The sequence below is a fragment of the Scyliorhinus canicula genome, chromosome 16, assembly GCF_902713615.1.
Source record: "Scyliorhinus canicula chromosome 16, sScyCan1.1, whole genome shotgun sequence".
Classification (NCBI taxonomy): domain Eukaryota; kingdom Metazoa; phylum Chordata; class Chondrichthyes; order Carcharhiniformes; family Scyliorhinidae; genus Scyliorhinus; species Scyliorhinus canicula.
In genome coordinates this window covers 41840575-41866240 of record NC_052161.1, presented here as the reverse complement: position 1 = coordinate 41866240, position 25666 = coordinate 41840575, and the positions used below count along the sequence as shown (strand labels likewise).

The following is a 25666-nucleotide window of genomic DNA, read 5'->3' as shown; positions in this document are numbered from 1 at the left end:
TTGGAGCCGTGACGGTGCAGTGCTAACCCACTGCGCCACCATGCTTCCCTCTCAATTCTTTTTCAAGCTTGATTTGACAGCAGCCTGCATATTGAGGTCAGGTTCAGCACTTTTGCCATGATACTGAATGTTGGTGTCAAGTGTCTTTCCTGTTGCCTTGCTTGGTTTGGTGACCGCATATCAATGCTGAATCTAGTCCTCATGCTTGGGTCTCTTCATGAATTGCTTGGGTAAGACCCAATGGGGAGGTTCAGCTTTCTCAATGATGTCAAGGTTGAGTAAGCACTTAAGTCCCATCTGCTTCCGGACATCAAACAGTATTCATCATTTTTGATGTGTGACTGGGGGCACAATGGGATCTACATACGGTTTACATGAATCACCATTCAGTTTGCTAATACCTGTGAAATGGACTGCATACAATTCTCTAAAATATTGTTGGTAAATATCAGAGCCTTCAGCGGTTTGTCACTGTTATAAGGGAAGCTTTTTGTAATCTAGGCTTTGCAGAGAATGGGAAACTTCTGAAGTTTATTTAACATTTTGGGCACGATTCAACGGAAACATTTCAAAAGTGTCATTTTGGGCATGTTTGGTGGGGTGTTTTGCGATGGCTGCAATGCCGAGGCGGCGACCGCTATTCAACAGCAATTATCCATTTTTGTGGGACTCCACGGCCAAGGCCACACTTTGAACTTTTTCCACCACTGAGGAGCAGAACTCCTCAGAGATCAGGGTACCATTTTGAAAGACTGCTACGACCTCTAAGTGAGATTAAGGGTCCACCACATACACCCTTTCAGGCTCTCCCGCCACCTCATCTCCCCCCATAGCTCCCCAACCTTTCTGTGACCCCTTCATAACCCCCCATTACCCTCACTTTCATGGGCATGGCCCCCCTCAAGCCCGATCCTCGGCAGTGTCAACCTTGTACCCATACACCTGGGCAGAGCCAATTGGGCACCTTGGCAGTGCCAGATTGCCATTGCCAGGGTGCCTGGTTGCCAGGGGTAGTGCCAGGATACTACACGACTCTGCCCTGTCCCTGACGACTGGGGGGGGGGCTGTAATGGCCTCTGAGAACCCCAGTTACCAAAGTCCAAGTACTGTCAGTGCAGGACCAGATAAGCATTGGGGAAGGAATGGTGGAGGGGGAGTCTCAGTGCAGGGAGGGTCGGAGTGGAGATGTTTATGGAATGATGGGGGTGGAGTGGGGACAGAGATGGAGCACTCACCGGGACCAGACTGAGTGGGAAGGAGGAGAGCACCCAATGCTAAAAGGGGATGGTCCCCACCCCCATCACCTCCTTCCTACCTGAGCACTAAGCAGTGTCACTTTTTTGGGATTATCCCTAGGTCCCATAACTCATCCCACCAGCCTGATAATAGAGGCTGAGTGGGAAACAGTCCTTAAGTTAATTGGCCAATTAAGGATCTTAATTGGGGCAAACCTAGGTTGCCTAACCAATTGTGGAGATGTCAGCACCAGCAGGAAGCCAATGGGAAGGCAATCCGAGGTATTGTGTGCCCTCCACCCCCATCTGTTGCAAACACATTGTTGAGGGAATGTAATATTCTGCCCATGGATTCCTTTACATTCCTTCTAGACTCCCTCTGCTGGTACAAGTATGTATGGTAGCCTTAAGTGAATGAAATGCACAATGCAAACCTCAATAGAATACAAAATCCAGAGTTAGAATAGCCAGCACCTTCAAACCAACGGAAACCCTTACCTGATTAATCAGTCATGTGCTTTCCTTCCGCACTGTCTAATGATGTGCTACTATAAAGAATACTGAGTTTGTTAACCTAGTTCCTTAAATTAAACTTCAAGCAATGTTACTAATAACTCTACATGAAACTCTTAAGCCTTCTCAGTAAGTATCAATGTATTGTGTAACATGTGCAGTACAATCAAAAGCATTTCCACACAAGGCACTTTGATTTGAATTTGTGTCCCACCCAGTCTGTGTTGGAGGTAAAGCAGGTAAAATGATCCCGATCACAGACAACAAATCTGTCTCCATTAGGGATGGAAGCTTGCTTTCCAGATGTTCATGCAAATACGGTAGGTGTCACTGATATTTTTTGTCATCTTTTGTCACCTCTAGACCCAACTGTTCCAAAACCCTCTGGCCAGCCTCCCATTTTCAACTCTCTGTAAAGTTTAGCACACCCCAAAGCTCTGCTGCCCATATCCTGACTCATGAAAAAGTTGGATTTAATCATCACCCCTGTGCTTGCTGACCTACGATTATAAAATTTGCACCCTAGTGTTCATATCCTTTCCATGGACGTCCTAGCTTTATAACCTCGCTGGTCCAGCAACTCACTGAGAATCCTTCATTCCTCCAATTCTAGTCTGTTGTGCATTTCTGATTTCCTTCGCCCCCTCCATTACTTTGCCTTCAGTTATGTAAGCCCTAAGTTCTGGAATTAGCTCACTAGCTTTCTCGCTTCCATTAAGATACTCCTTAAAACTTGACTCATTGACCAAACATTGACCACCTGCCCTAATATCTCTCTATGTCTTGTTTTCAAATATTGTCTGTTAATGCTCCTGTGACAAGCTTTGAGATTCATTCTCTACATTATTGATTCCATATAAATGTGAGCTTTTGTCATTGTTCAGGATGTTGGATCTGGCGTCAGTTTCTGAGAGAACATTCTAAAGTGGCGAGTCTATATATTTATTACGGGCAAGTTATTCGGCCTCAGGCATTATTGCAACCCAGGAACATTGGCCCAAATCTTTTGATCAGGGTTAGATCCTTTGTTTTGAACCTGATCAGACAAAGAAACACCCACTTACATATCTCCAATTTATCTGGCTAATCTTGTGATGGGGAATCCTGCCGAAACTCTCTCAGCGCAGCAAACCTCTGAGGGGGCAGCGGAGAGAATCTGTGCAGAAGCCATGTCCCTTTTTTTACAGCACTAGCTGGTGTATTCTGGTAAGCAAGAGTTTAAACGTCTCAGATCTCCTCAGTGTTTTGGAGTGTACGAGTGAATGGGTGAATATGTGGGTGTGTAAGCAGATGAGGTAAGTGGGTAAGGGGGTAGGGTGGCTGCTGGACAGAGTGGCAGCTGGTTGGGTAGCGAGGTTGGGACTGGTTGGTTTGGGATGGGGTGGTCGGGGGGGGGGGTTCAGAGACAGGTAGTCAGGTGGTGAGCACTAGTTAGGTCAGGTTGGTGGTTGGGGGGGGTGTGATATTAGGGGTCAGGAAGGAATCGGAGCAGGAGGGGGATGGGGGATGGTCAGCTGTACACTTACCCAGGCATCAGACTAGGATTTTTCTGTCAAACTTTTTCTTGGATAACGATCCAGCTAAGTAAGTCAAAACTGTCAGACTCAAGAGTTGGAAACTTTTTTGGAGGGTCCTGGGTGCAGCAGAATTTCTTGTTGGAAGTTAAACCTTCCTGGGCAATTTCCATGACGTCAGTGAGTTGTGTCTGAGAGGGCCCATAGTGATACCTTGAGGGATAATCCCAGTCTGTAACAATCTGGAGACCACAAAACGTGGACCATTGTCATTTAATATTAACCCACCTTTACCTCGTCTCATGTAGGAGCAATTATAGCAAGGGTAATGGAGTCATTGAAACAATTTGTTTCAGGGTAACTCTGCAGACCATCCTGGACTTGTTGCCAGTTTCAATAAGCACAGCCATCTGATGAAAAGCTTAACACTTCAGGACTTTCATTTATTTTTACCTACAATATACGTAGCCCATATTACAAAACTATTTAAAATCACATCTGCTGACATTCCCAACAGTATTTATAATTAACGTTCTTTTAGGTTTTCTGCCTGTTCCACATATTGAAAAGTAGGACTAATTTCACTGAATTAATGTTGTTTAGTATTTCAGAAAGAATGTCTAATTTCTTCTCCAGAAATTCCACCTTAGGAATCCAATATGTTTTGTAAGTATCCATTGACCTTGAAGCAAATTTTTGAATGACTTGTACTGTCTCCGGACCAAATTGAATCATTCTTAACTTGTGCAAGGTGTCCTTTATGGTGCTGTGCATATTTCAAGGGCCACAGAATATATTTTTAAATAAATTATAGTGCAGAAGGAGGCCATTTGGCTATTGAAGTTTGCAACGGCCCTTGGGAAGAGCACCCTATTTAAGACTATCCCCGTAATCCAGTAAACCCACCTAACCTTTTTTTTGGACAATAAGGGCAATTTAGCATAGCCAATCCACATAAAAGCAATTTAGCATAGCCAATCCACCTAACCTGTACATCTTTAGACTGTGGGAAGAAACCCGGAGGAAACCGACGCAGACACGGGGAGAACGTGCAGAATCCGCACAGACAATGACCCAAGTCAGGAATCAAATCTGGGACCCTGGAGCTGTGAAACAACAGTGATAACCACTGTGCTACCATGCTGCCCCAAATAGGATCCTGCAAATACATCCCAACCCCTGCCAAGTATACAGAGGGTTTACAATATCACCTTGTTAACCTATTGCAAATACTGTATTCCAGTGTGATACATGTCATGTATAGAGAGCACAGTGGTTGGAAGATTGACATATTCTGGACAGTGCTTTCCAAGTGCAAGTGGAGCACTGTAAAGCTGCACTCATAATTTCTTCTTTGTGCCACTGTTCCTGCCATTTTTTAAGAAATGAGGCATGCATCCCTGGGAGGTGAGAGCATTTAGAGTAGGAGCCATGAAGGTGATCCCCTGGAGTGATGTAAGGTGTGCCGTGTTGGAATATGAGGAGCATTCTATCCAGCAAGTTACAGTGAGGGTAACTTGGGAAAAGATTGCTGGGCAGGTGAATGTCGTGTCTGTACTAAAAAGGTCCTCCTTCCAGGAGAGGAAGAAATTCAACACACTCAAAAGGCTTGCCAGGATAGGTGGGTCCTCAGATTATCTTATCCAGTGGTCTACAATAGAATGCTGACAAAACACACACAATTCCCTTTTAGACAGCTGCATAACAGGGATACGTTCTTTAGACACCCTATGGCTCTCTCTATTATTTATTCACTTTTTAAAATAAATTTCGTGTACCCAATTCATTTTTTTTTTCCAATTAAGGGGCAATTTAGCGTGTTCAATCCACCTACCTTGCACATCTTTGGGTTGTGGGGGTGAAACCCACGCAAACACGGGGAGAATGTGCAAACTCCACACAGACAGTGACCCAGAGCCGGGATCGAACCTGGGACCTCGGCGCCGTGAGGCAACAGAGCTAACCCACTGCGCCACCATGCCGCCTGGCTCTCTCTATTATTAACCTAAGGCAACCCGTATTTATTCTTGGCTTATATTTCACCTTTTCACTATCAAAGACTCCCTCAGTATATGTCTGCTGCCTGTTCTTATATTCCAGTAGGAGAAGCACAGTAACCAATTGCTTAGCTCGAAGCCTCAGTGACAGGCCGTGTCTTATTAATGTCCACTGACTTCAGCCCACTACTAAAGAGCCTGACAATACGGGGTTGGATTCTCCATTTGGTATTCGAAAGATGGGATTCTCCAGTTGCTGATGCCAAGATCGCATTCAGCGAATGGCCGGAGAATCCTTTTTGACACCGAAATCGGTGCCTGTTTTCAGATGCTCTGCCCCTCCAAAATGGCATCATCGCTGAATACACCATACACCATTGGGGCAGCCTCAGGACGTCACCTAAGGCCCTCCTCTGATGCTCCGCCCCCGATGGGCCGACTCCCCGAGGGCGTGGATCACTTGTGGTCTGAAGTTTCATCAACCTCACGTGGCAGCTGCGGACTGTGTCCAGTGCTGCCACAATTGGGGGGGGGTGGAGCCACTTCACTGGCCAGGGGGGTTCGGCGGGTGCTGGGGGGACTGGCGGGTGGTGGTCCAGGGGTGGCAAAGGGCGGTTACAGGGGGGCACTATCTGCCAGGCCAGTCCGTGCACGGCTTGCGCCATGTTGTACGGCCACCGTGCGCATGTGCGGCCACAGACCCGGCAATTCTCCGTCCGTATCTGCAGGGAAAGCCGGGGTTATTACTTGGCGCAGCTGGTAGCCCACTACCGGATGTAACATCGGTGCCGACATTTTGGTTGTAATACTAGACACATGCTCCGGGCATAGCCTCAAAATCGGAGAATCCAGCTCGAAGTATTCTCGCTAGAACTGAATTGCTTGCAATTTGAGTTACTACTGGGGCTGGTATTTGATCCGAACTTCAGGAGAAACGTGAATTGGGAGCAATTCCCATCCCTCTGGTGTCGGATTCGTGGGGCCGGAATTCGCGTTAAAGAGCCTAACAAGCTGGAGCTGCTTATGAGCACTGCACTCACCACGCACTCTCATTCCAGCCAAAAAGATGGCTCAGAGAAGACCTGTCCCCCCCCCCTGATTTCAGGAGTCTGAAGTGGACCCACTGCTCGATGCCACTGAGAAGGGGCACCATCTTCCCCAGGTTGGGCCGCAGACTCAAGCACGCCAACCTAAACAGCACCTGGGAGAGGTTGCCAAGGCAGTCAGCGCTGCCAGCATCACCAGGAGGATGAATGACATCCTTAGGCCAGGCATCCTGGTGGGCCTGGTTCAGATTGAAGGTGATGTAGTCTGATACCCGGGCGCAGATACAGCTGTGTGCGTGCATTTGCAAGATCCCACTTATGTCCCGCTCAAGCCCTGGAATGAGTCAGAGGCGACCATTACCTTGACAAATACTGGGAGCTGGTTTCCTCCTAAATTCATCCTCAGTGCCAGATGAGCTACAGGTGTTGGTGGGGATGGTCTCTGTGTGCTGCCAGTCACCGGCATGCTAAGAGGATGTGTGTGGGCTGGTCCTACAGCTGGAGGTGAGCGAGGGAGGTGTGTGTTTGCTGGTGCTTAGCTGCAGTGTGATGTGGGGCATGAGTGTGACACACAACTTCTGACAGAGAGCTGGTCAGGTTTCCTGGCTGGAGGTAGGATGGATAGGAGCAGAGGCAAGTAGGACAGGCATGGTTTGTAGACAGCTTGCAATCCTGAGGGATGGGCTAGCTGATCGTATTACTATGAGGCCTTTACGCTGAGAGCATACAAAAAGCCATGATGCAGGTGTCCTATGCTTGAGGTGAGCCAGGTCACCCCGAACCCCAGGGTGACTTGGCACCAAGTCCTTCCCTGGTACTACTTGTGGCCAAGACAGCTAACCCAAGAAAACCAGACAAGTTTAGAGAGTTTTCCTACCTTCTTGCTCCCTCTCAACAACCAAGGTGCCCAGGCCCGGCTTGTAAATACTTGCCCCAATTCACACCCACGTGACGTCTGCCTGAGAGAGGTGGAGCATTGCAAAGGCGTGGAGTATACTGTGTCTAACCCACTAATGATATTCAAATCCATTCAAATGACGGTTTTGCATGGGTCTGCCGGCGCAGGGCGCAAGTGTGGAGTGTGGCGTCGGAATCGGTGCAAGGTGCAAATCCCTATTTTTGGGTTACCCGGTATTCTCTGCCCGATTGCAATTTCGGCTGCTGGCATTGGGAGGCAGAGAATTCTGCCCAGAATCTCCAGATGTTGACATGTTTCAAGAATTCACCGTGGACATAGCGAACTACCACCCTGTGGCCCCTGTTATGATATGTGAAGAATATAACTGGCACAAATCTTTGTACATATTTATAAGCATTTACTTACAGAGATACGCGTTAAAGGCACACACCTCCGAACTCAAAAGTTTCTATCTGCTCACAAATAAAGCCCTTGTGAATACTCACCCCATGCATATGATCAAAAACAATTCATGTACAATGGTATGCAGCTGGCATAGTGGTATTGTCACTGGACTAATAATCAAGAGACCAGAGTAATGCTCTGGGGACCTGGGTTCGAATCCCACCACGGCAGATGGTGGGATTTAAATTCAATAAAATATCTGGAATTAAAATCCTAATCACTATGGTACCATTGTCAATTGTTGTAAAAGCCTATCTGGTTGATGTCCTTTTGAGGAAGAAATCTGTCGTCTGACCTACATTTGACTCCAGACCGCATGGATCTAGGCACAGTAAACTCAGTCCTATCAACACTCAAGGCCTCCTTAGTAATATCTGGTGGCTTGTGCTAATACTGGGGCAGCTGTCTCACAGGCTACTTAAACATCAGCCTGAGATAGTCATACTCATAGAATCATGCCTGACAGATAATGCCCTGGACACCACTATCACCATTCATGTATATGTCCTGTCCCACCAGCAGATGGCGGCAGTATAGTGGTACAGTATACAGTCGGAAGATAGCTCTGCAAGGTAGGGAAGTCTTCAACATCAATTCCGGACACTCATAGCACCAGGTCAATCATATCATAGATAGATATCATAGAATTTACAGTGCAGAAGGAGGCCATTCGGCCCATCGAGTCTGCACCAGCTCTTGGAAAGAGCACCCTACCCAAGGTTAACACCTCCACCCTATCCCCATAACCCAGTAACCCCACCCAACACTAAGGTCAATTTTGGACACTAAGGGCAATTTATCATGTTTAATCCACCTAACCTGCACATCTTGGGACTGTGGGAGGAAACCGGAGCACCTGGAGGAAACCCACGCACACACGGGGAGGATGTGCAGACTCCGCACAGACAGTGACCCCAGCCGGAATCGAACCTGGGACCCTGGAGCTGTGAAGCGATTGTGCTATCCACAATGCTACCGTGCTGCCCTATCTTGAGTCATGAGTAAGAAAATCTCATGCTGATTACCACATACTGTCCCGCTCGGCTAATTAATCAGTACTCCACCACATTGAAAACCACTGGGAAGAAGCACTGAGGAGGGCAATGATGCAGAATATACTCTAGGTGGGTGGCTTCAATATCCATCATCAAGAGTGGCTCAGACTCTACAGACTGAGTTGATTGAGTCCTAAAGGGCATAGCTGCTAGACTAGGTCTGCAGCAGGTGATGAATGAACAAACAAGAGGGTGAAACATACTTGACCAAAATGTTTGCTGCAGATGGATCTGTCCATGACATTATCAGTAGGGGTGACCACCGCACAGTCCTCGTGCCGTAAAGGTCCCGTCTTCATGTGCGGACACCTTCCATCATGTTATGTGGCACTACCACTGTGCTAAATGGGATAGTCTTCAAACAGATCTGGCAACTCAAGACTGGGTAACCTTCGGGTGCTGTGGGCCATCAGCAGCAGAAGAATTATATACAACCATAATCTGTACTCTCAAGGCCTGGAATATCCCTAACCAAGCCAGGGGACCAACCTTGGTTCAATGAAGAACACAGCAAAGCATGCTGGGAGCAGCACCAGGCATATAGAAAAATGAGGTGCTGACCTGGTGAAGCCACAACACATGGCTACTTGCAAACAGCATAAGCAGCAAGTGATAGATGGAGCTAAATGATTCCACAACCAATGGATCAGATCTAAACTCTGTAGTCCAGCCACATCCAGTCGTGAATGGTGGTGGACAATTAAACAACTTACTGGACGAAGCGGCTTCCCAATATTCCCATCCTCAATGATGTGGGGGCCAGCACAAAGGTGCAAAAGATAACGCAACAATCGTCAGCAACAATCTACAGCCATAGTTGTCGAGTAGATGGTCCATCACAGCCTTCTCCGGAGATCCACAGCATCACAGATGCCAGTCTTCAGCCAGTTTGATTCACTCCACGTGATATCAAGAAATGGCTGAAGGCACTGGGTGCTGAAAAGGCTATCAGCCCTGACAATATTACAACAATACTACTGAAGATTTGTGCTCCAGAAATTGCCATGCCCCTAGCCAAGCTGTTCCAGTACAGCTAAAACAATGGCAACTACTCAGCAATGTGGAAAATTACACAGGTAAGCTCTGTACAGAATAAAACAGGACAAATCCAACCCAGCCAAATACCACTACATCAGTTTACTCTTGATCATCGCGGGGAGGCACGGTGATGGTGGTTAGCACTGCTGTCTCACAGCACCAGGGACCTGGGTTTGATTCTGATCTTGGATGACTGTGTGAAGTTTGCACATTCTCCCCATGTCTGTTTGGGTTTCCTCCCACAGATATGCAGGTTGGGTGGATTGGTCATGCTAAATTGCCTCTTAGGGTGCGAAAGGTTAGTTGGATTCTGGGATATGGGTATAGGGTGGGGGTGCAGCCCTAGGTAGGGGCCTCTTTCAAAGGGTAGGTGCATACTTGATGAGCCAAATGGCCTCATTCTGCATTGTAATAATTCAGCGAAGGTGGTGGAATGGTCATCAACAGAGCTATTAAGCAGCAGTTGCTTTGCAATGACCTACTGCTCGCTGATGTTGGTTTGGATTCCACCAGGGTCACTCAGCTCCTGAACACATTGCAGCCTTAGTTCTAACACAGACAAAAGAACTGAACTCCAGAGCCGGACTGTCCTTCACATCAAGGAAGGACATTTGATAGAATATGGCATCAAGGAGTCAATGGGAGTCATGGAGAAAACCCTATGTTGATTGGATCATACCTAGCATAAAGGAAGGTGGTTCTGGTTGTTCGAGGTTAATCATCTCAGCTCCAGGACATCACTGCAGGAGTTCCTCAGAGGAGTGTCCTTGGCCCAACCATCTTCAGCTACTTCATCAATTATCTTTCTTCCTACATAAGGTCAGAATTGGGGATTTTGTTGATTATTGCACAATGTTCAGCACAATTTGCAACTCCTCAGATACTGAAGCAGTCTGTTCAAATGCAGCCAGACCTCGACAAATCCAGGCTTGGGCTGATAGGAGGCAACTAACATTCATGCCACACAAGTGCCAGGCAAAGACCATCTCCTACAACATCCTACAAGAGCAAATCTAACCATTGCCCCTTGACATTTGATGGCAATACCATTACTGAATCCCCCACTAACAACATGCTGGGGGGGAGGTGGGGTTAACCATTAACTGGAAACTGAAGTGGACTAGACATATAAATACTGTAGCCATAAGAACAAGTCAATGGCGTGACATCCTATGGTGAGTAACTCACCTGACTCCCCAAAGCCTGTCTACAACACACAATCAGGTAATGATGGAATACTCTCACTTGCCTGGATGAGTACAGCTCCAACAATACTCAAGAAGCTTGAGTAGCCCACTTGATTGGCATCCCTTGCACACAAACATTCACTCCTTCCACCACCGATGGACAGTGGCAGTCATGTGTGTACCATCTACAAGATTAATTGCAGGAACACACTAAGGCCCCTTAGACAGCACCTTCCAAACCCATGACCAGTACAACATAGAAGGACAATGACAGCAGACACAGGGAACACCACCATCTGGAAGTTTCCTCCCACAAAACCACTTAGCATCTTGACTTGGAAATATATCGCCATTCCTTCACTGTCACACGGTCAGAATCCTGGAACTCCCTCCCTAACAGTACCATGAGTGTACCTAGACCACATGAACGGCAGTGATTCATGCAGGCAGCTTACCACCACCTTTCAAGGTCAATTACAATGGGCAATAAATGCTGGCCTAGCCAAAAATGTTCAGATCCCATCAATGAATTTTAAATAATTAAAGAGAACATGTTTGTGACAGAACTGAACCTGCAGACTAGTATCCATTCTTACCCCTTTCTCAAGCAATATTTGTTCCAGCTACATATTCTGCCATTAGATAGCTTATCAGATATACACCATACGAGGGTTGCTGAATGCGCATTTCCGAGGACGACCTTGAAGATTCAAATTGGTCCTTTCCTTAAGGTTGTTGTATAGAATTTCCTGAGTAACCAGACCTAGAGGTCTGAACCACTATACGTCACTTCAGGAAAGGCAATAAATGGCAACCTTGCTTCCTTCTTTTTCTAGTTTAAATATACAGGACACAACTGGCCTTTGGTGGGAGTGAGGCAAATTGAGTGATGGTGCATGGGTAGCCACTGACATCACTAGAAATAAAAACAGAGCAGAGTGTAAAAAAAACTAATGAAGTTCTGTTATCCACTCCCACGACTCACTTTACCTCCTGAATATCCACTGGCGTAAAAAACACGTAGGAAAAACAATGCAGATAATGCAAGGTGCATGATTAACTGCAGGTAGTTGTAAAGGTTGTTGGTGTCTTCTTTGCCTTTTATAATGGAGTATGTACCTAGCTTGTGCATTCATGATGGGATGCTCCATTTATGTTGGTGTGTCAGACCAGGGGAACTTCATCCAAGAAGCTATGGCCATTTAAATAACTGAAGATTAATCCCTGTCTTCTATAATGACCATGTTTCTGGTCAAGGAGTGCTGGTAAATCCACAGGTGGTGTCTTTTGTTTGGTTCCATCCCTCTTTCTGAACCTCCGCCCCTTTCCTGCAGAGCTATGCCTCTTGAACTGTATAATTATGAAGCATTCAGCATCCCACGGTAGTTTTGCTGACCTTTGTAAGCTGAATAGCAGGTTTCCACTCAAATCAATCCAGGCAATATAACTTTGATCTCAGCAGCCCTATTCTGTGCTCAGTTTTAACTCTGGTAGCAGTATGGATCGACTCCAGTCTCCCGGTTTAATATAGGAAACCATTAGTTCAGTGAAACAATGCTCTTGCTCAATGGATACACTGAAACGATTCTCTCATATTTCTCAGTAAATTTATTTTAAAACTGGATACACAGTCCCAAGTTCAATCTTCAATTAGTGTTAATTTAGCTAATATCAGTCAGGATGGAGGGTAGGACACGGTAATTGGCCCCAGTACCTGCTCCCTGATGGGAGGGAGCATAATTCATGTTTCCTTTCCAGGGACTTCTGCCGGAAGTGCACATTTGTGAACAGCAGGTGAGCACAACGCTGTGATCACAGCTCTTTCCCCAACCCCCGTATCAAGTAGTTGACTCACATTCAAGGGGCTCACACTTTGGCTCTCTCTGCTAAACAGTGGAAAAAGCCTGGTGCTAGGAGCCAACCCGCTTTGGACCAGAAGTAAGCTTGATCCAAAACACTTAGGCCGTGATTTCATAATTGGCAATCGGGCAGAGAATCCCTTCCGACTCCCAAATCGGGGGCGACGCAGGTTTGACACCCGTTTTCGATCCCCCGGCCCCTCAGCGTCGCGCTGTATGCCATTGGAACAGCGTTGACGTGTCACCTGAAGGCCCTCCCTGACATCTTCTTTGCTTAAGTAAAGCTTCCGGACTACAGTAAGACAAAGGAAATGCTTCAAAGACATCCTGAAGGCTTACCTGAAGAACTGCAACATAGACGTCAATGCCTGGGAAACCCCTGCTCAGATGCGACCTTCTTGGAGGAACTTCCTGATTGAAGGGACACCATTCTTTAAGATCACCCGATGGCAAGAGGAGGCCCAGAAAAGGAGCCTGAGAAAGAAATACCAATAGTCTAGAATCCAAGTCGATCTGTCGAAGATGCAGTTCGAGGATCAGGCTCATCAGCCATTCAAGAACTCACAGAACCCGTGACCAGTAACATGGAGTTTTTTAGGTGGGAGTGGTCCCAGAAGAAGAAGATCAGAAGGCTTTGGCATTTCAGACTTACCTACGTGAATTATAAAGGTCTTGATTTAGAGTCTGCAAGAAACTAAGGAAGAAGAACTCATTACAGTTAGTCACTGACAGTGACTGAAATCCCAGGCTGCTCCTGCCTCATTATACAGACATTTTAACTCATTAGGATGATGTTTAGATCCTCTGCTGATCACTGTACAAACTGACAGAACTCAGCAAAAGCATCAGTTACATGATCAGAGGCAGCTTCCCGATGTATTCTCCTCTGTGCAGGCAAAATTGTGCCAGTTAGCTCAAAGGAACAATAAAATCTTAGAATTTAAGGTTCTGATAAGACAATGCCATTCATTCTAATCCGTGACATTCTGCACTGAAATATCTGCCTAATTACCCTGTGCAACTCCACCAATGCAATTTAGATTCCACCTCTGATAATGCACAAGATTACAATGTGAAACTCCCTGTTAAGGTTTTTGTTGTTTTCATGTATAGATGACTCCAGATAAAAATGCAGATCTGATAAAGCACCATTCTTATCCAAGTCCAAAATTCCAACATACTCAGTCACTTCCCAGTCTCTCCCACTGCACAGCATTCCTCATCCAGCCCCAACAGTTAAATATATTACGTGGCTCCAGTGATATAATTTTCCCAAATGGTTGATATTTTTAAGTTTCAGAATGCTACAGTCAGTACGACGCATATCAATCTTATTCACACTGAAACACCTTCAAACACAATATCAGATTGTGCAACAATAACAGAAGTTTAAGTTAGATTCAGTTGCTGGTCAGTCTCTGAATATGTTCAAGTTGAACTATAAGGGAGTCAAGGATTATGGGTAACAGATATGAGAGTTGACGTCAAGGTCAGATCAGTCATGCTCTTATTGAATGGCAGAGTAGGCTTGAGGTGCTGTATGACCTATTCCTGCTCCTATTTCTCATGTTCTACGCCACATGGGGACAATTGTAATAAAACAGTTTATGGACATCCTCAACTGTGAACAAAATATGTATTGTGCTCAAAATTTTAATTCCAATTGTTGCAATTTGGCAAACATTTAAATATAGCAGGTCGCCCTAGATTTTGGAATTGTGCACTGTGTTGCAGAGAATTCACATTCCCCTTATTAGTGAGAACCTATGCATCATGACAAAATTCAAAAGATATTGGTGGTGGTGTTGGAATCAAGTTTTTAAAAAATAAATTTAGAGTACCCAATTCCTTTTTCCAATTAAAGGGCAATTTAGCATGGCCAACCCACCCATCCTGCACATCTTTCGGGTTGTGGGAGGAAACCCACGCAGACACGGGGATAATGTGCAAACTCCACACGAACAGTGACCCAGGGCCAGGATTCGAACCCGGGTCCTCAGCGTTGCAGACAGCAATGCTAACCACAGTGCCACCGTGCTGCCCCATGTTGGTATAAAGTTGAATATGAAAGCTGCTAGCATTTATCATAAGTTACTTTGCTTCTGTTTCTTCCCCTCTTTTGGGAGATTGCGAGGTTGGTGAGAATGGGATCATGATGTACATAAATTGATCTTTTCCTGTTTGTCCTTTTTGTATGTTTTGCAACATGGTTATTTATTTATTGCAAGCAGCAGATACCTCAAGGAACAGAGTAACATCCTGGAAACAGGGGCAGCACGGTAGCATTGTGGATAGCACAATCACTTCACAGTTCCAGGGTCCCAGGTTCGATTCCGGCTTGGGTCACTGTCTCGGCGGAGTCTGCACATCCTCCCTGTGTATGCGTGGGTTTCCTCCGGGTGCTCCGGTTTCCTCCCACAGTCCAAAGATGTGCAGGTTAGGTGGATTGGCCATGATAAATTGCCCTTAGTGTCCAAAATTGCCCTTAGTGTTGGGTGGGGTTACTGGGTTATGGGGATAGGGTGGAGTTGTTGACCTTGGGTAGGGTGCTCCTTCCAAGAGCCGGTGCAGACTCGATGGGCTGAATGGCCTCCTTCTGCACTGTAAATTCTATGATTCTATGAACAGGTATATAGGGCTCACAGAACAACATCATTTAGAAGACTCTGTTTCAGTTGGAAGGCCGTGACTAAGGTCTGTTGTCTGTGGTAATCAACTTCTAAAAGAGCCTTATACCAACCCTACACTCTCAGTGACAGTTACATTATCATGGTATTCAGCTGCTTTGACTTTCCATCGTCTGCTGGGCTGGTCACTGGAATCAGTCAGTTTGCCATATATTATTTCTCAACTAATGATATTCATTCTGCAGCAGCTGAATTTAATAAAAAGTTATGGAATTCCTGCAGTGCAGAAGGAGGCCATTCAGCCCGTTGAATCTACACCGACCCTCAAAGAGCACCCTACCTAGGTCCACTCCCCCATCCCATCCCTGTAAATCCACCTAACCCGCACATCTTTGGACATGAAGGGGAATTTATTATGGTCAATCTAGCAAACCTGCACATCCCTGGACTGAGAGAGGAAACCGGAGCACCCAGAGGAAATCCATGCAGCCACTGGGAGAAAGTGCAAACTCCCCGTAATCACCCAAGGTTGGAATCAAACCCGGGTCCCTGGCGCTGTGGGGCAGCAGTGCTAACCACTGTGCCACCGTGCTGCAGTACTACACTCAGTTTCTCAGATGTACTGGGCATAATTGATGAGATATTGTCCCATGGAGTATATCAACAGGAAGAGATTGCACTTCAAGTATACACTTAACGCTATTTGACCACTGCCATTGAATTATGTACATGAATGGAAAGTTCACTGGGAGCACCTGATACTGACAGTCTAGTACTTTCCCCCTATACCTGCCTTTGACTTTATAGTGACAAGCTTTAATCAACAGGACAACTTCTTGAAAGTTTTGACTGGTTTGGGAAGGGGAGCATTGCAGAGAAAGATTCTGCCTTGGAGCCACCAGCTACAGGAAGCCTCGTGCAAAAAGGCAAGCTGATCTGTGAAGCTTTAATTGCCTGCAATTTTAGTTGAGAAACATACATGTCCCTAGATAGCTCGGGTGTGAAACTAGCAATTATATGGGCACAATGGTTCGAATAGCTTCCTTCTGTGCTGAAATTTCTATGATTAAGTACTCAGCTCTATATAGTACCAGATTAGTATCTGCTACACAATGCAAAAGACCCTGTTCTGCCGTAGCACTGTTATATTCTCCCTGCATGACTATGAACAAATGGGAGGATTACTCTTTGTTAATATTTTACTTCTCTTATGAAGCATGCAGTTATTTGGATTTTCATGCCGCACCCTTGTGAATCATCAAATGCCTTTGATATCACTGCCTTGTACACTAACCAGGTGCATCTCCAATAGAAGCAACAATTGTGCTGTTGGAGGGTCTGAAAAAAGCCCCTGAAGATGTTGACGCCCTTAAACACATGGGGCTGGATTCTCCATTCCTGAGGCTAAGTGCCGACGCCAACGGAGAATCAGTGGTGTTTCACAATGGGACGATCGGCGTGAAACCCTCACCAATTCTGCTACTGGTGAGGGGCTAGCACCGGCGCCGCGTGAAATGCCCTTGGAATGTGCGGAAAATGGTTGGTGAATCGTTGGGTCCCGTGCTGCACAGGCGCAGGGCTGACAAGCTGTAGCCGCGTATGCCTACATCCTCCACACGCACCAGTAGCACTGGAAAATATGGCGCCGGCTGTGCTGGACCACGTACCTGCCCACCCCGACCCACAGTCCACCTCCGGGCTATCTCCCACCCCTCCTTCCAGCCATGGCAGAAGCCCCCCGGCCAGCAGCATGGATCAAGGCTGAGTGTGGCAGTGCTAGACACGGTCTGCATGCTCTCTCTCTCCCCCGACTGTTGACACCACATGTAGCCGGCACCGTCGGAAACTCGGTCCATTGGAGGCGGAGCATTGTAGGTGGGCCGGCTAAGCACACACCAGCGGGGTTGTGATTGCGTGTGTCGTGCTTCCTGATGATGCCGATTTGGAGGGGCCGGAGCATCGCAACCCTGCGTCAAATCGCTGCCTGCCCCGATTCCAGTGTAGGGAGCCATTCTCCTCCCAATCGCCATTCCTGATTTGGCATCGGGCTACGGAGAATCCCGCCCATAGTATATTGGGCCTGCAAGTCCTGATTGCCATTACTTAAATACCAACGCTAATCAACTTAAATTATGTGGACAAACACCATTATTACAGCAACACAGGTTGAAATATGTAGGTGGGATACTCCAGCATTTGCATGAGCAACTGGCCAGCTTGCTCCAGCTAATTATTGTTTATTTTCATAATATCGATTTTGCAGAGCCCATCGATGGCACACACCTATACTGCTGCCACCTGCCCCAGTGCTATAAGCTTTTGACAACAGGGCAAACTGTCACTGCTTCATGATCTGTGAGAGCAAATATAGCGCTGGATTTTCATGAATTAGGCAAATTCTTTACTAATGGTAATAAAGTTACATGTAGTCTACTCTGCAGTTGGATTACACCAGACGATTAACACAAGCGGTAATGACCTATTTGAAAACTGAAGACAATGAGGATGAGCCTGATTATATCCACTTTTGCAGCATTGACTATAGTGAATTTTGAACTGGTTGAGGAAGCTTTTTCACACCAAAATATTTGCATTAAATTCCTGATCAAGTGAAGCTGTTTTTTAACACTAGTTTTCCCTTCAAGCTATCAAACACCCAGAACGTCACCTGGGATCTGTTAAAATATGTCCTGTGATATACATCGCTACTCACTTATTAAAGATGTGTACACATAACTGAAGCTTCAGAATGTATTCAATCCATTTGTTAAGAATTGGGCAAAATTAAGATTATAAAAAGAAACTTGGATAAAATAAAATAAAAAAACTAGTTGATAAGGGCAGCGATCTGAAGACATTTTTGTGTGCGAATCAGCATATCAGTAAGAAAAACAAGTGTTCACCTATTTGTCAAGGGGAATTCAATGAGATATAGAATACTATATATAATATTGGATGTTGTTTGGGAATAAAGGGACATCTCCAAGTTCAGGAAATATAGGTAGTTTCCTGTGTTTCCTGAACTCGGAGATGTCCCTTTATTCCCAAACAACATCCAATTTCCTTGGGAACCAAGGAGTAACTTCATGCAATACTGTGTGCATATAGCCGTGCAATTAAGTGTATTTAATGTTCTATAATCCTTCTTGTGTGTTTTTTTAAGTTAATAAACATTCTTTATTAATTGATCACACAATGACTGGACTATTCTTCCGTGGTTTGCATATCTTTTCTCACAGTATGCCGAATTGTAAATATACATCACTAGGCAACGGTGTTCCAAGTTAACGTCTGGGTTTTGGGATACCCTCTCATTTAACATCAGTGGGGTTCTTAACGCATTGTTATGGACAGGAGGGGGTTTAAATTTAAAATAACCTTAATTCTCCTCTCACTAACAGCCTGTAAACTAAAAAGGCGTTTTTTTGATTTCCTCCTTAATAAATGGTGGCATATTTTCCCCAACCCTTTGGTTTTGGAGAGATCCAGGCCGGGTTTCTCCCACAATTGGCGGTACGGCCCGACGCCGACTCCAAGTGCGGTGCGAACAACTCCAGCATCGGGCCACCCAGAAGTTGCTGAATCCTCCGCACTTCCGGGGGCTAGGCCGGCGCCGGAGAGGTTAGTGCGGCGCCAACCGGCGCCGAAGGCCCACCGTGGGCCAGCGTGAGTTGGCGCATGCGCAGAACTGCTGCCATGGTCTGGCGCATGCGCAGAACCGCCGGCGTGTTTCCTGCGCAAGCGAAGGGGGTTTCTTCTCTGCGCCGGCCATTGCGGAGCCTTACAGAGGCCGGCGTGGAGGGAAAGAGTGCCCCCATGGCACAGGCTCGGCCACAGATCGGTGGGCTCCGATCGCGGGCCAGGCCACCGTGGGCCCCTCCCGGACTCCGCTAGCCGCCCTCCAAGCCATGCCCATTTCACGCTGGCGGGACTGGCAGGAACGTGTGCCGCTCGGCCCATCGTGGCCTGGAGAATTGCCGGGGCGGGCCGCTGCCAACCGCCTCCAACCGGCGCGGCGTGATCCCCGCCCCCACCTGAAAACCAGCGGCGGAGAATTCGGCAGCCAGCGTCGGAGCGGCGGGGCATGATTCAGGCCGCCCACTGGCGATTCTCCGACCCGGCGGGGGGTCAGAGAATCCCGCCCCCAATCTTCTATCAATGAGCCCACTGCAAACTTGAGATAGAGTATGATCAGAGGGTTAGTTTATTATACACACAGTCAAAACATGGGGAAATTCACACAATAAAACAGGGATAAGGGAAAGAAAAAGGTGCAAGGCAAAGAGCACAGACAAAATAATAATTATTGTTTCATGTGAGATAGAGTCCAGAATCATAATTCCAATGGTGTATTACTTTATAGAGGTTAGCCGGCTGAAGCTGATGCTGGTGAATCCACTTTTCCAGTAACGATAACTTCCACAATGGGAGAGACACATAGCAATGATTTAGTCTTCTCGGCACTGGCATAGAAGCTCAGACCTTCCTGTAGTAGATGGGAGCCAGGTATTTACAAACCCGGAAGAGGCCTTTTCTGCTGCTGCCTGACAGATGAAAAATGTCAGTGTGACCTTTCCAGATTCACGGAGCAGTATTATAGATTCAAGCAGCTTGGAGGTGATTCATTTGATATTACAACTTTTCCACCTAGGCTTGTACAAAGTATGTATATTCCTCACCTGTATTTTTGAGGTAGTTAATGTTTGGCCCATTAGTAAATTCAACAGATGTTTATCCTCGCCAATGGATTATCTCCATTGGCGAGGGGCTGACCTTAGAAATGTAAAGGGCCTTTGAGCAATTCCTTGGAATTTTATCTCTCGAATCATTGCGGCATTAATGTCTCTTTAGAGATAACAAGATTGCTGCTGTTTCTGAAGGCCAAAAATTCCTTGTGTGTGAGTCATAGCTAGTCATGGCTTCAATCATTTTAAAGTCTTCGTCCATTTTCAAAAATAATAATTTCATAGATTAGCCAGGATAAAATCGCTATTATTTAAAAATATCGAGTGACATCTTAATGACATCTTCACAAGAAATATTTTATCCTTATCTCAGTAGTATAAACTGTTTCATACTACAGTTTTACGAGTGATTAATTGTCAAAACTAATTAAGTTATCTTCAGTTTACTAATCAAATAATGGACCATTTCCAATTGCAGGTGAAGTAATAGTGCTGGCAATTTAAAGCCTTGCAGCAGTGATATAAAGGACTAACTGGCATCTTGTTACCAAGGAAACACCTTCCCAATGGTGTAGTTGGATGTGGTACAGTGACAGTGAGAATGGTGTTTATTATTTTGTAGGCGATTAACAGGACATTGCGCACGTACTGAATAAAATAAAAATGCAAATTAAGAGTAGTGCTCTGAATATCAAACAACTCTGAAGCACTGAAGAATCTTAATTACACTCTGCAACAGGAAGCTTATATAGTTCTCGTGTCGGGTGATCAAGATCTGCAACATCTTTGTATGATTCTTGATTTTGGTGCTCCTGCTGAATATGCTTTACATATTGGCCTCTCTGGTCATAATTAGGATTTACATTTACTTCAGTCTGTGTTCCATCCCATTAGCCTTTGGCAGTACAAAATAGTATGTCATTTACAGAGTCTCATTTAGTACACAATCTCAAAACCTATCTCCAACCCAGCTTTGTGTGAGTGCAGCTTCCTGCTGCCAGCATGAGATCACACAATTAATCCAAGTGTGTTTAATGCTTTACAACTGTTTTTGTTGCTAATTTTCTCTCCTACTTTCCTGGAGGCACTTACTTTTGCAGGGGTTTGATTCCACAGTTGCCAGGACGCCTTCTCCATGAACCTTCTGTGTGAGTAGCTATTTGACTGAGGCCATTGAAGCCAAATCCTGATTCTATCCCCCATCAATGCGTGCACACATAACTTCCAGGAGAAAGAAATACTTGCATTTAGATAACATCTTTCACAATGTCCCCAAACACTTACAGTCAATTAAGTACTTTTGAAATGTAGTCACCATTGCAATGTAAGAAATGCTGTAACCAATTTGTGGACGGCAAACTGCCAAAACCACCAAGGTGATTATGACCAGATAATCTGGATGTCAACTAAAGGACAAGTTGGCTAAGACATTGAGGATAACTCTTCTATTCTTCAAAATAGTACTTTAATCTTTTATATCCACCTGAGAGGTGACCGAGGCCTCTGTTTACTGTCTCATCTGGAAGGCGGCACCTCTGGCATTGCAGCACTCCCTTTGCATTGCACTGGAGTGTCAGCTTAGATTTTTGTCCTTAAGTCTCTGAAGGAGAGCCTTTTGACTCAGATGCAAGAGCTCTCACAAGTGAGCCACAACCAACACGGTGGAAGACTTCAAGCGGAGTCACCAGAAGGCACCCAGGAGCAGAAGCAGTTTTCCCTTCCCTAATCCAGGGATGCTGAAGCCAGTCGCACATCCACAACAGGAATGCGGCTAACTCAGAAACAAAATCACAGCTGTGGGAATCTGAAAAAAAGTTGTTACTTGATTAAAAATAAACACGAGAAGTATTGGTGGAAAACTAAAACAATTAGAAACAAAAACAAGTTCTAACTAAATCAATCATGTCCATTCCTAACTGAGTTTTATGTTGTATAAACAGAGGCGTAAAGCATAAGAGCAGAGAAAAAAATAACATTGAGTGAGACATTGATTATGATGTAGTTAAAGTAGAGTGCATTTTTGGGCACTATATTATAGAAAGGATATTAAAACTATCGAGAGATTGATTACGGGAGAGATTCACCAAGTTATGTACATCTAAAGTACAGATACCAAAAGGAAAATTGTAAGCTGTATTTTGAGCTGCAGTAAAGGTAGTGAAAGTAGGATAAATAAACATTGCAAGTAAATTTGTCTATTTGTTAATTATGAAACTTTGTTTTTTGAGTCTTGCAAACAAATTACAGCATTCACGAATACAATCAGGACGATATTCTTTAGGATGGTTATGCTGGTTTTGGCTCCTACTGTTCAAGAATGCAATTGTAAAAGAAAAAAGACAGACTAGTAAGTAAGTATAGGCGGTGATATCAGCTTTGGTCCAATCTGTAGCCCATTCACCTGAGCCAGAAAGTTAGCCAATTCCAGAGACTTGAACTCAAAAATTTAGGCTGATGCTTCAAAACAGTATTTAGATTGCATTGGATCGTTGGATTCTTTTGGGTAAGACATTAAGCCAAGGCCTGGTCTGACCTCCCAGGTAAATGTTAAAGTTCCCATCATACCAGTTCTTTGAAATGCAATGCATTTTAACGGCCTCATCGCGCCCGATTTGGTGTTGGGATGAGGCCGTTGAATCTCATGGCGGGCCCCTTGTGAGATTTGCGACGCCCAAAATGACTCGCGAAATTTAACGTTATAATCTGGATCTCACCTTCACTGGACGTGACCGAGATCAGCATATTTAAATGATTCATTAGGCTCATTTAAATATGCATTTAAGGGATTCTCCTGGTGCCCGGGACTTAACTGCACGGCCTGGGAGACCTCACAAAGGCACCGTTTAGTACTGTTTCCACAAACATGGATCAGACATAATTGCATCTGGGGTGATTTCCTGGGGGAAGGTGCCTAGGTGGTCGGGGACAGGGAAGGGTGGCACTCTGGCACTCCTTGCATCTGGGAACCTTGGCAGTGCCGCACTGCCAGACTGGCAGGGTCACTGCAAGGGTGGCAGTGCCAGGATGCCCAGGTGTCAGGTGGGCACTGCCAAGGATCGGGCCTGGGGGACCTTACCAGGTGAATGAGGGGTGAGGAGGTGTTCCCAGGGGTGTCCCGAATGCTGAAGGTTTGGGGGGGGGGGTTGAAGAGGCGGGTTGAAAACAGGTGGCGGGAGGGGCTGAAAGGAGGGCAACATCAGGGCAGCCAGAGAAAATGGCGTCCCGATCTGTGAGGAGCCCATCCGGCTAGGCTCGTCAGCAGGAAATGACTCTAAGTGTGGCTTCTGAGGCCAAAAGAACTGGCAAAGTGCCACTAAATAGCGGGGTGTTTCTCTGCACTGCAGCCGCCGGGAAACAGCTCGCCACAAGCCCCAAAACCAGATATAGATTTTTTCAGTTAAATCGGGCCCTTGGTGTCCAGATCAATACTTCTTCCTGAAATAACATCTCTAAACAAATGAGTATCTAAATAATGGATTATCATATTGCTGTTTGTGGAAAATTCTATGCATAATTTGATGGCCAAATTTCCTACATTAGTGCCTACACTTCAGGAATGCTTTATTGGCTGTAGAGTGCTTTGAGAGCTCCTGAGGTTGTGAAAGGTTCCATATAAATGCAAGCCTTTCATCATGTATGTACCTCCTCTTGGTCAGCTGTCCATCCTGTGCCTGCAGTGGGCTTTGTTAACAAATGGCACTGCAACAACATGCCAAAGCTTCTCTGACAGCACTTACAAAACCAGAAGGACAAGGGAAGCAGGCGCATGGAAACAGAACCATCCCAAAGTTCCCATCCAAGCCACACACCAATCTGACTTGGACATACATCACTATTCCTTCTTTGTCGTTGTGTCAAAAACCTTGGAACACGCTGGTACAGTGGGAATAGTTTAACCACATGGATTGCAGTGGTTCCAGAACAAGGTCAACTATGGAAGACAACAAATAGCCCAGTTCATAATGTTCATATCCAAAGAATGAAATTCAAAAAAAACAAAATCAACTTTAAAAGTAGCCCAGGATAAAGGAAAATATCACTAGATCTGAAATTTCATCCATGCATGACATTTTTGTCATGTGATAACTGTGAAGTTAGCACTAGTTTTCCACATACAACACGGGTTTATGATTATATGCTGGAAAGCAAAAATAGAAAAGCTACCAATTCTACATGTTAACATTTTCTCTGCTCCTAACAAAAGTAAGGATTGAGGGAAGAGAAGGGAATGCACCATTCCACCTTCCCTAATAGTATGACCTGATGGTCAAATCATGCTCAGCCGGCACCTGGACAACGTGGTAGAAAATAAATTCACACAATAGACAAACTATCAGTTGTATGACAGCATGTCGCATATCGAGTACCATTGAAGGGAGTGTGACAATCCGCATAGTCATCGTATAGTTCTATCAAATGGTGTGAACCATGGAATGAATCAGTCGCCCGAGAATGTAATCTTTTCCAGCCTTTTAATTTGATTATTTAACTAGTGATGCAACAACAGTTCATGATTTTAAATTCTGAATAATTGTGAGGGGGGGGGGATTTTCCGCTTCTGTTTTCAATGGGTGAGATCAGCGGCAGGAGTGCAAAACCTCACGGGAGGTCCAAAACACAATTTACGCTGGCGGGATTTCCCGTAGCGATTGTTCCCGTCCTCCACCGATGCTAGCCCAGGAAACCTGATGTTCAAAGTTAGGATCTCCATAGAATAAATTTAATTATCAGACCTCTAACGCCTGATAACACTGTTTCCCCATATTAGATTAGCCATGGGCAGCACGGTAGCACGAGTAGATGGCACTGTGTCTTCACAGCGCCAGAGTCACAGGGTCGATTCCCCGCTGGGTCACTATCTGTGCAGAGTCTACACGTCCTCCCCGTGTCTACGTGGGTTTCCTCCGGGTGCTCCGGTTTCCTCCCACAGTCCAAAGACGTGCAGGTTAGGTGGATTGGTTATGATAAATTCCCCTTAGTGACCAAACAGGATAGAAGAGGTTATTGGATTACGGGGATAGGTTGGAAGTGAGGGCTTAAGTGGGTCGGTGCAGACTCAATGGGCCGAATGACCTCCTTCTGCACTGTGTGTTCTATGCATTCACGTTGACGTGTCCTCACCCCGCCAACGTGAATCACGAAAGGTATCACACGGCGTGCCACCAGCATGACAGTGTGGGTCCCAACCACTTCATTGTTTTTCAACTATGAACCAAACGTTATGTCAGAGAATGCCACCTTTGGAGACGATGGCTTTCATGCCATTCTTCCCGCCTGCTGCGCCACTCTGCCTAAAAATGTTAAAACGCTGCCCGCTGAAAATTTCCTCTGACTTTTGTTGGAGAAAGCTTGGACAAGTTCACATCTAAGAGACCTTAAGAGAGCACCCAGTTACTTTATTCTAATAAAAGCAAAATATTGAGGATACTGGAAATCTGAAATGAAAATAAAAAATGCTGGAAAAACTCAACAGGTCTGGCAGCCTCCGTGGAGAGAGCGAGAGTTAAAGTTTCAGGTTGGCTCTGAAGAAACGTTTTCCCAGCATTT

The 25666-nt window shown here is 45.6% G+C and overlaps 1 protein-coding gene across 5 annotated transcripts in view; it reads right to left on the bottom strand.

Annotated features, from left to right (window-relative positions):
- The window catches only part of ptprea (protein tyrosine phosphatase receptor type Ea), a 355232-nt gene that overhangs the window by 122462 nt on the left and 207104 nt on the right, over positions 1-25666 (bottom strand). Inside the window, exon 1 of one of the 5 annotated variants that reach the window (XR_005463710.1) lies at positions 13147-13233. The exons of 2 other annotated variants lie outside the window; for them this stretch is intronic. Coding sequence is in view for 2 of the 3 variants with exons in the window: in XM_038821514.1 (XP_038677442.1) it covers positions 13147-13163 (17 nt within the window). In the remaining variant the exon portion in view is untranslated. Of the gene's footprint in view, positions 1-13146; positions 13234-25666 lie in introns of those variants that run through there. 2 more of the 5 variants (XM_038821514.1, XM_038821515.1) reach the window with 2 other exon arrangements.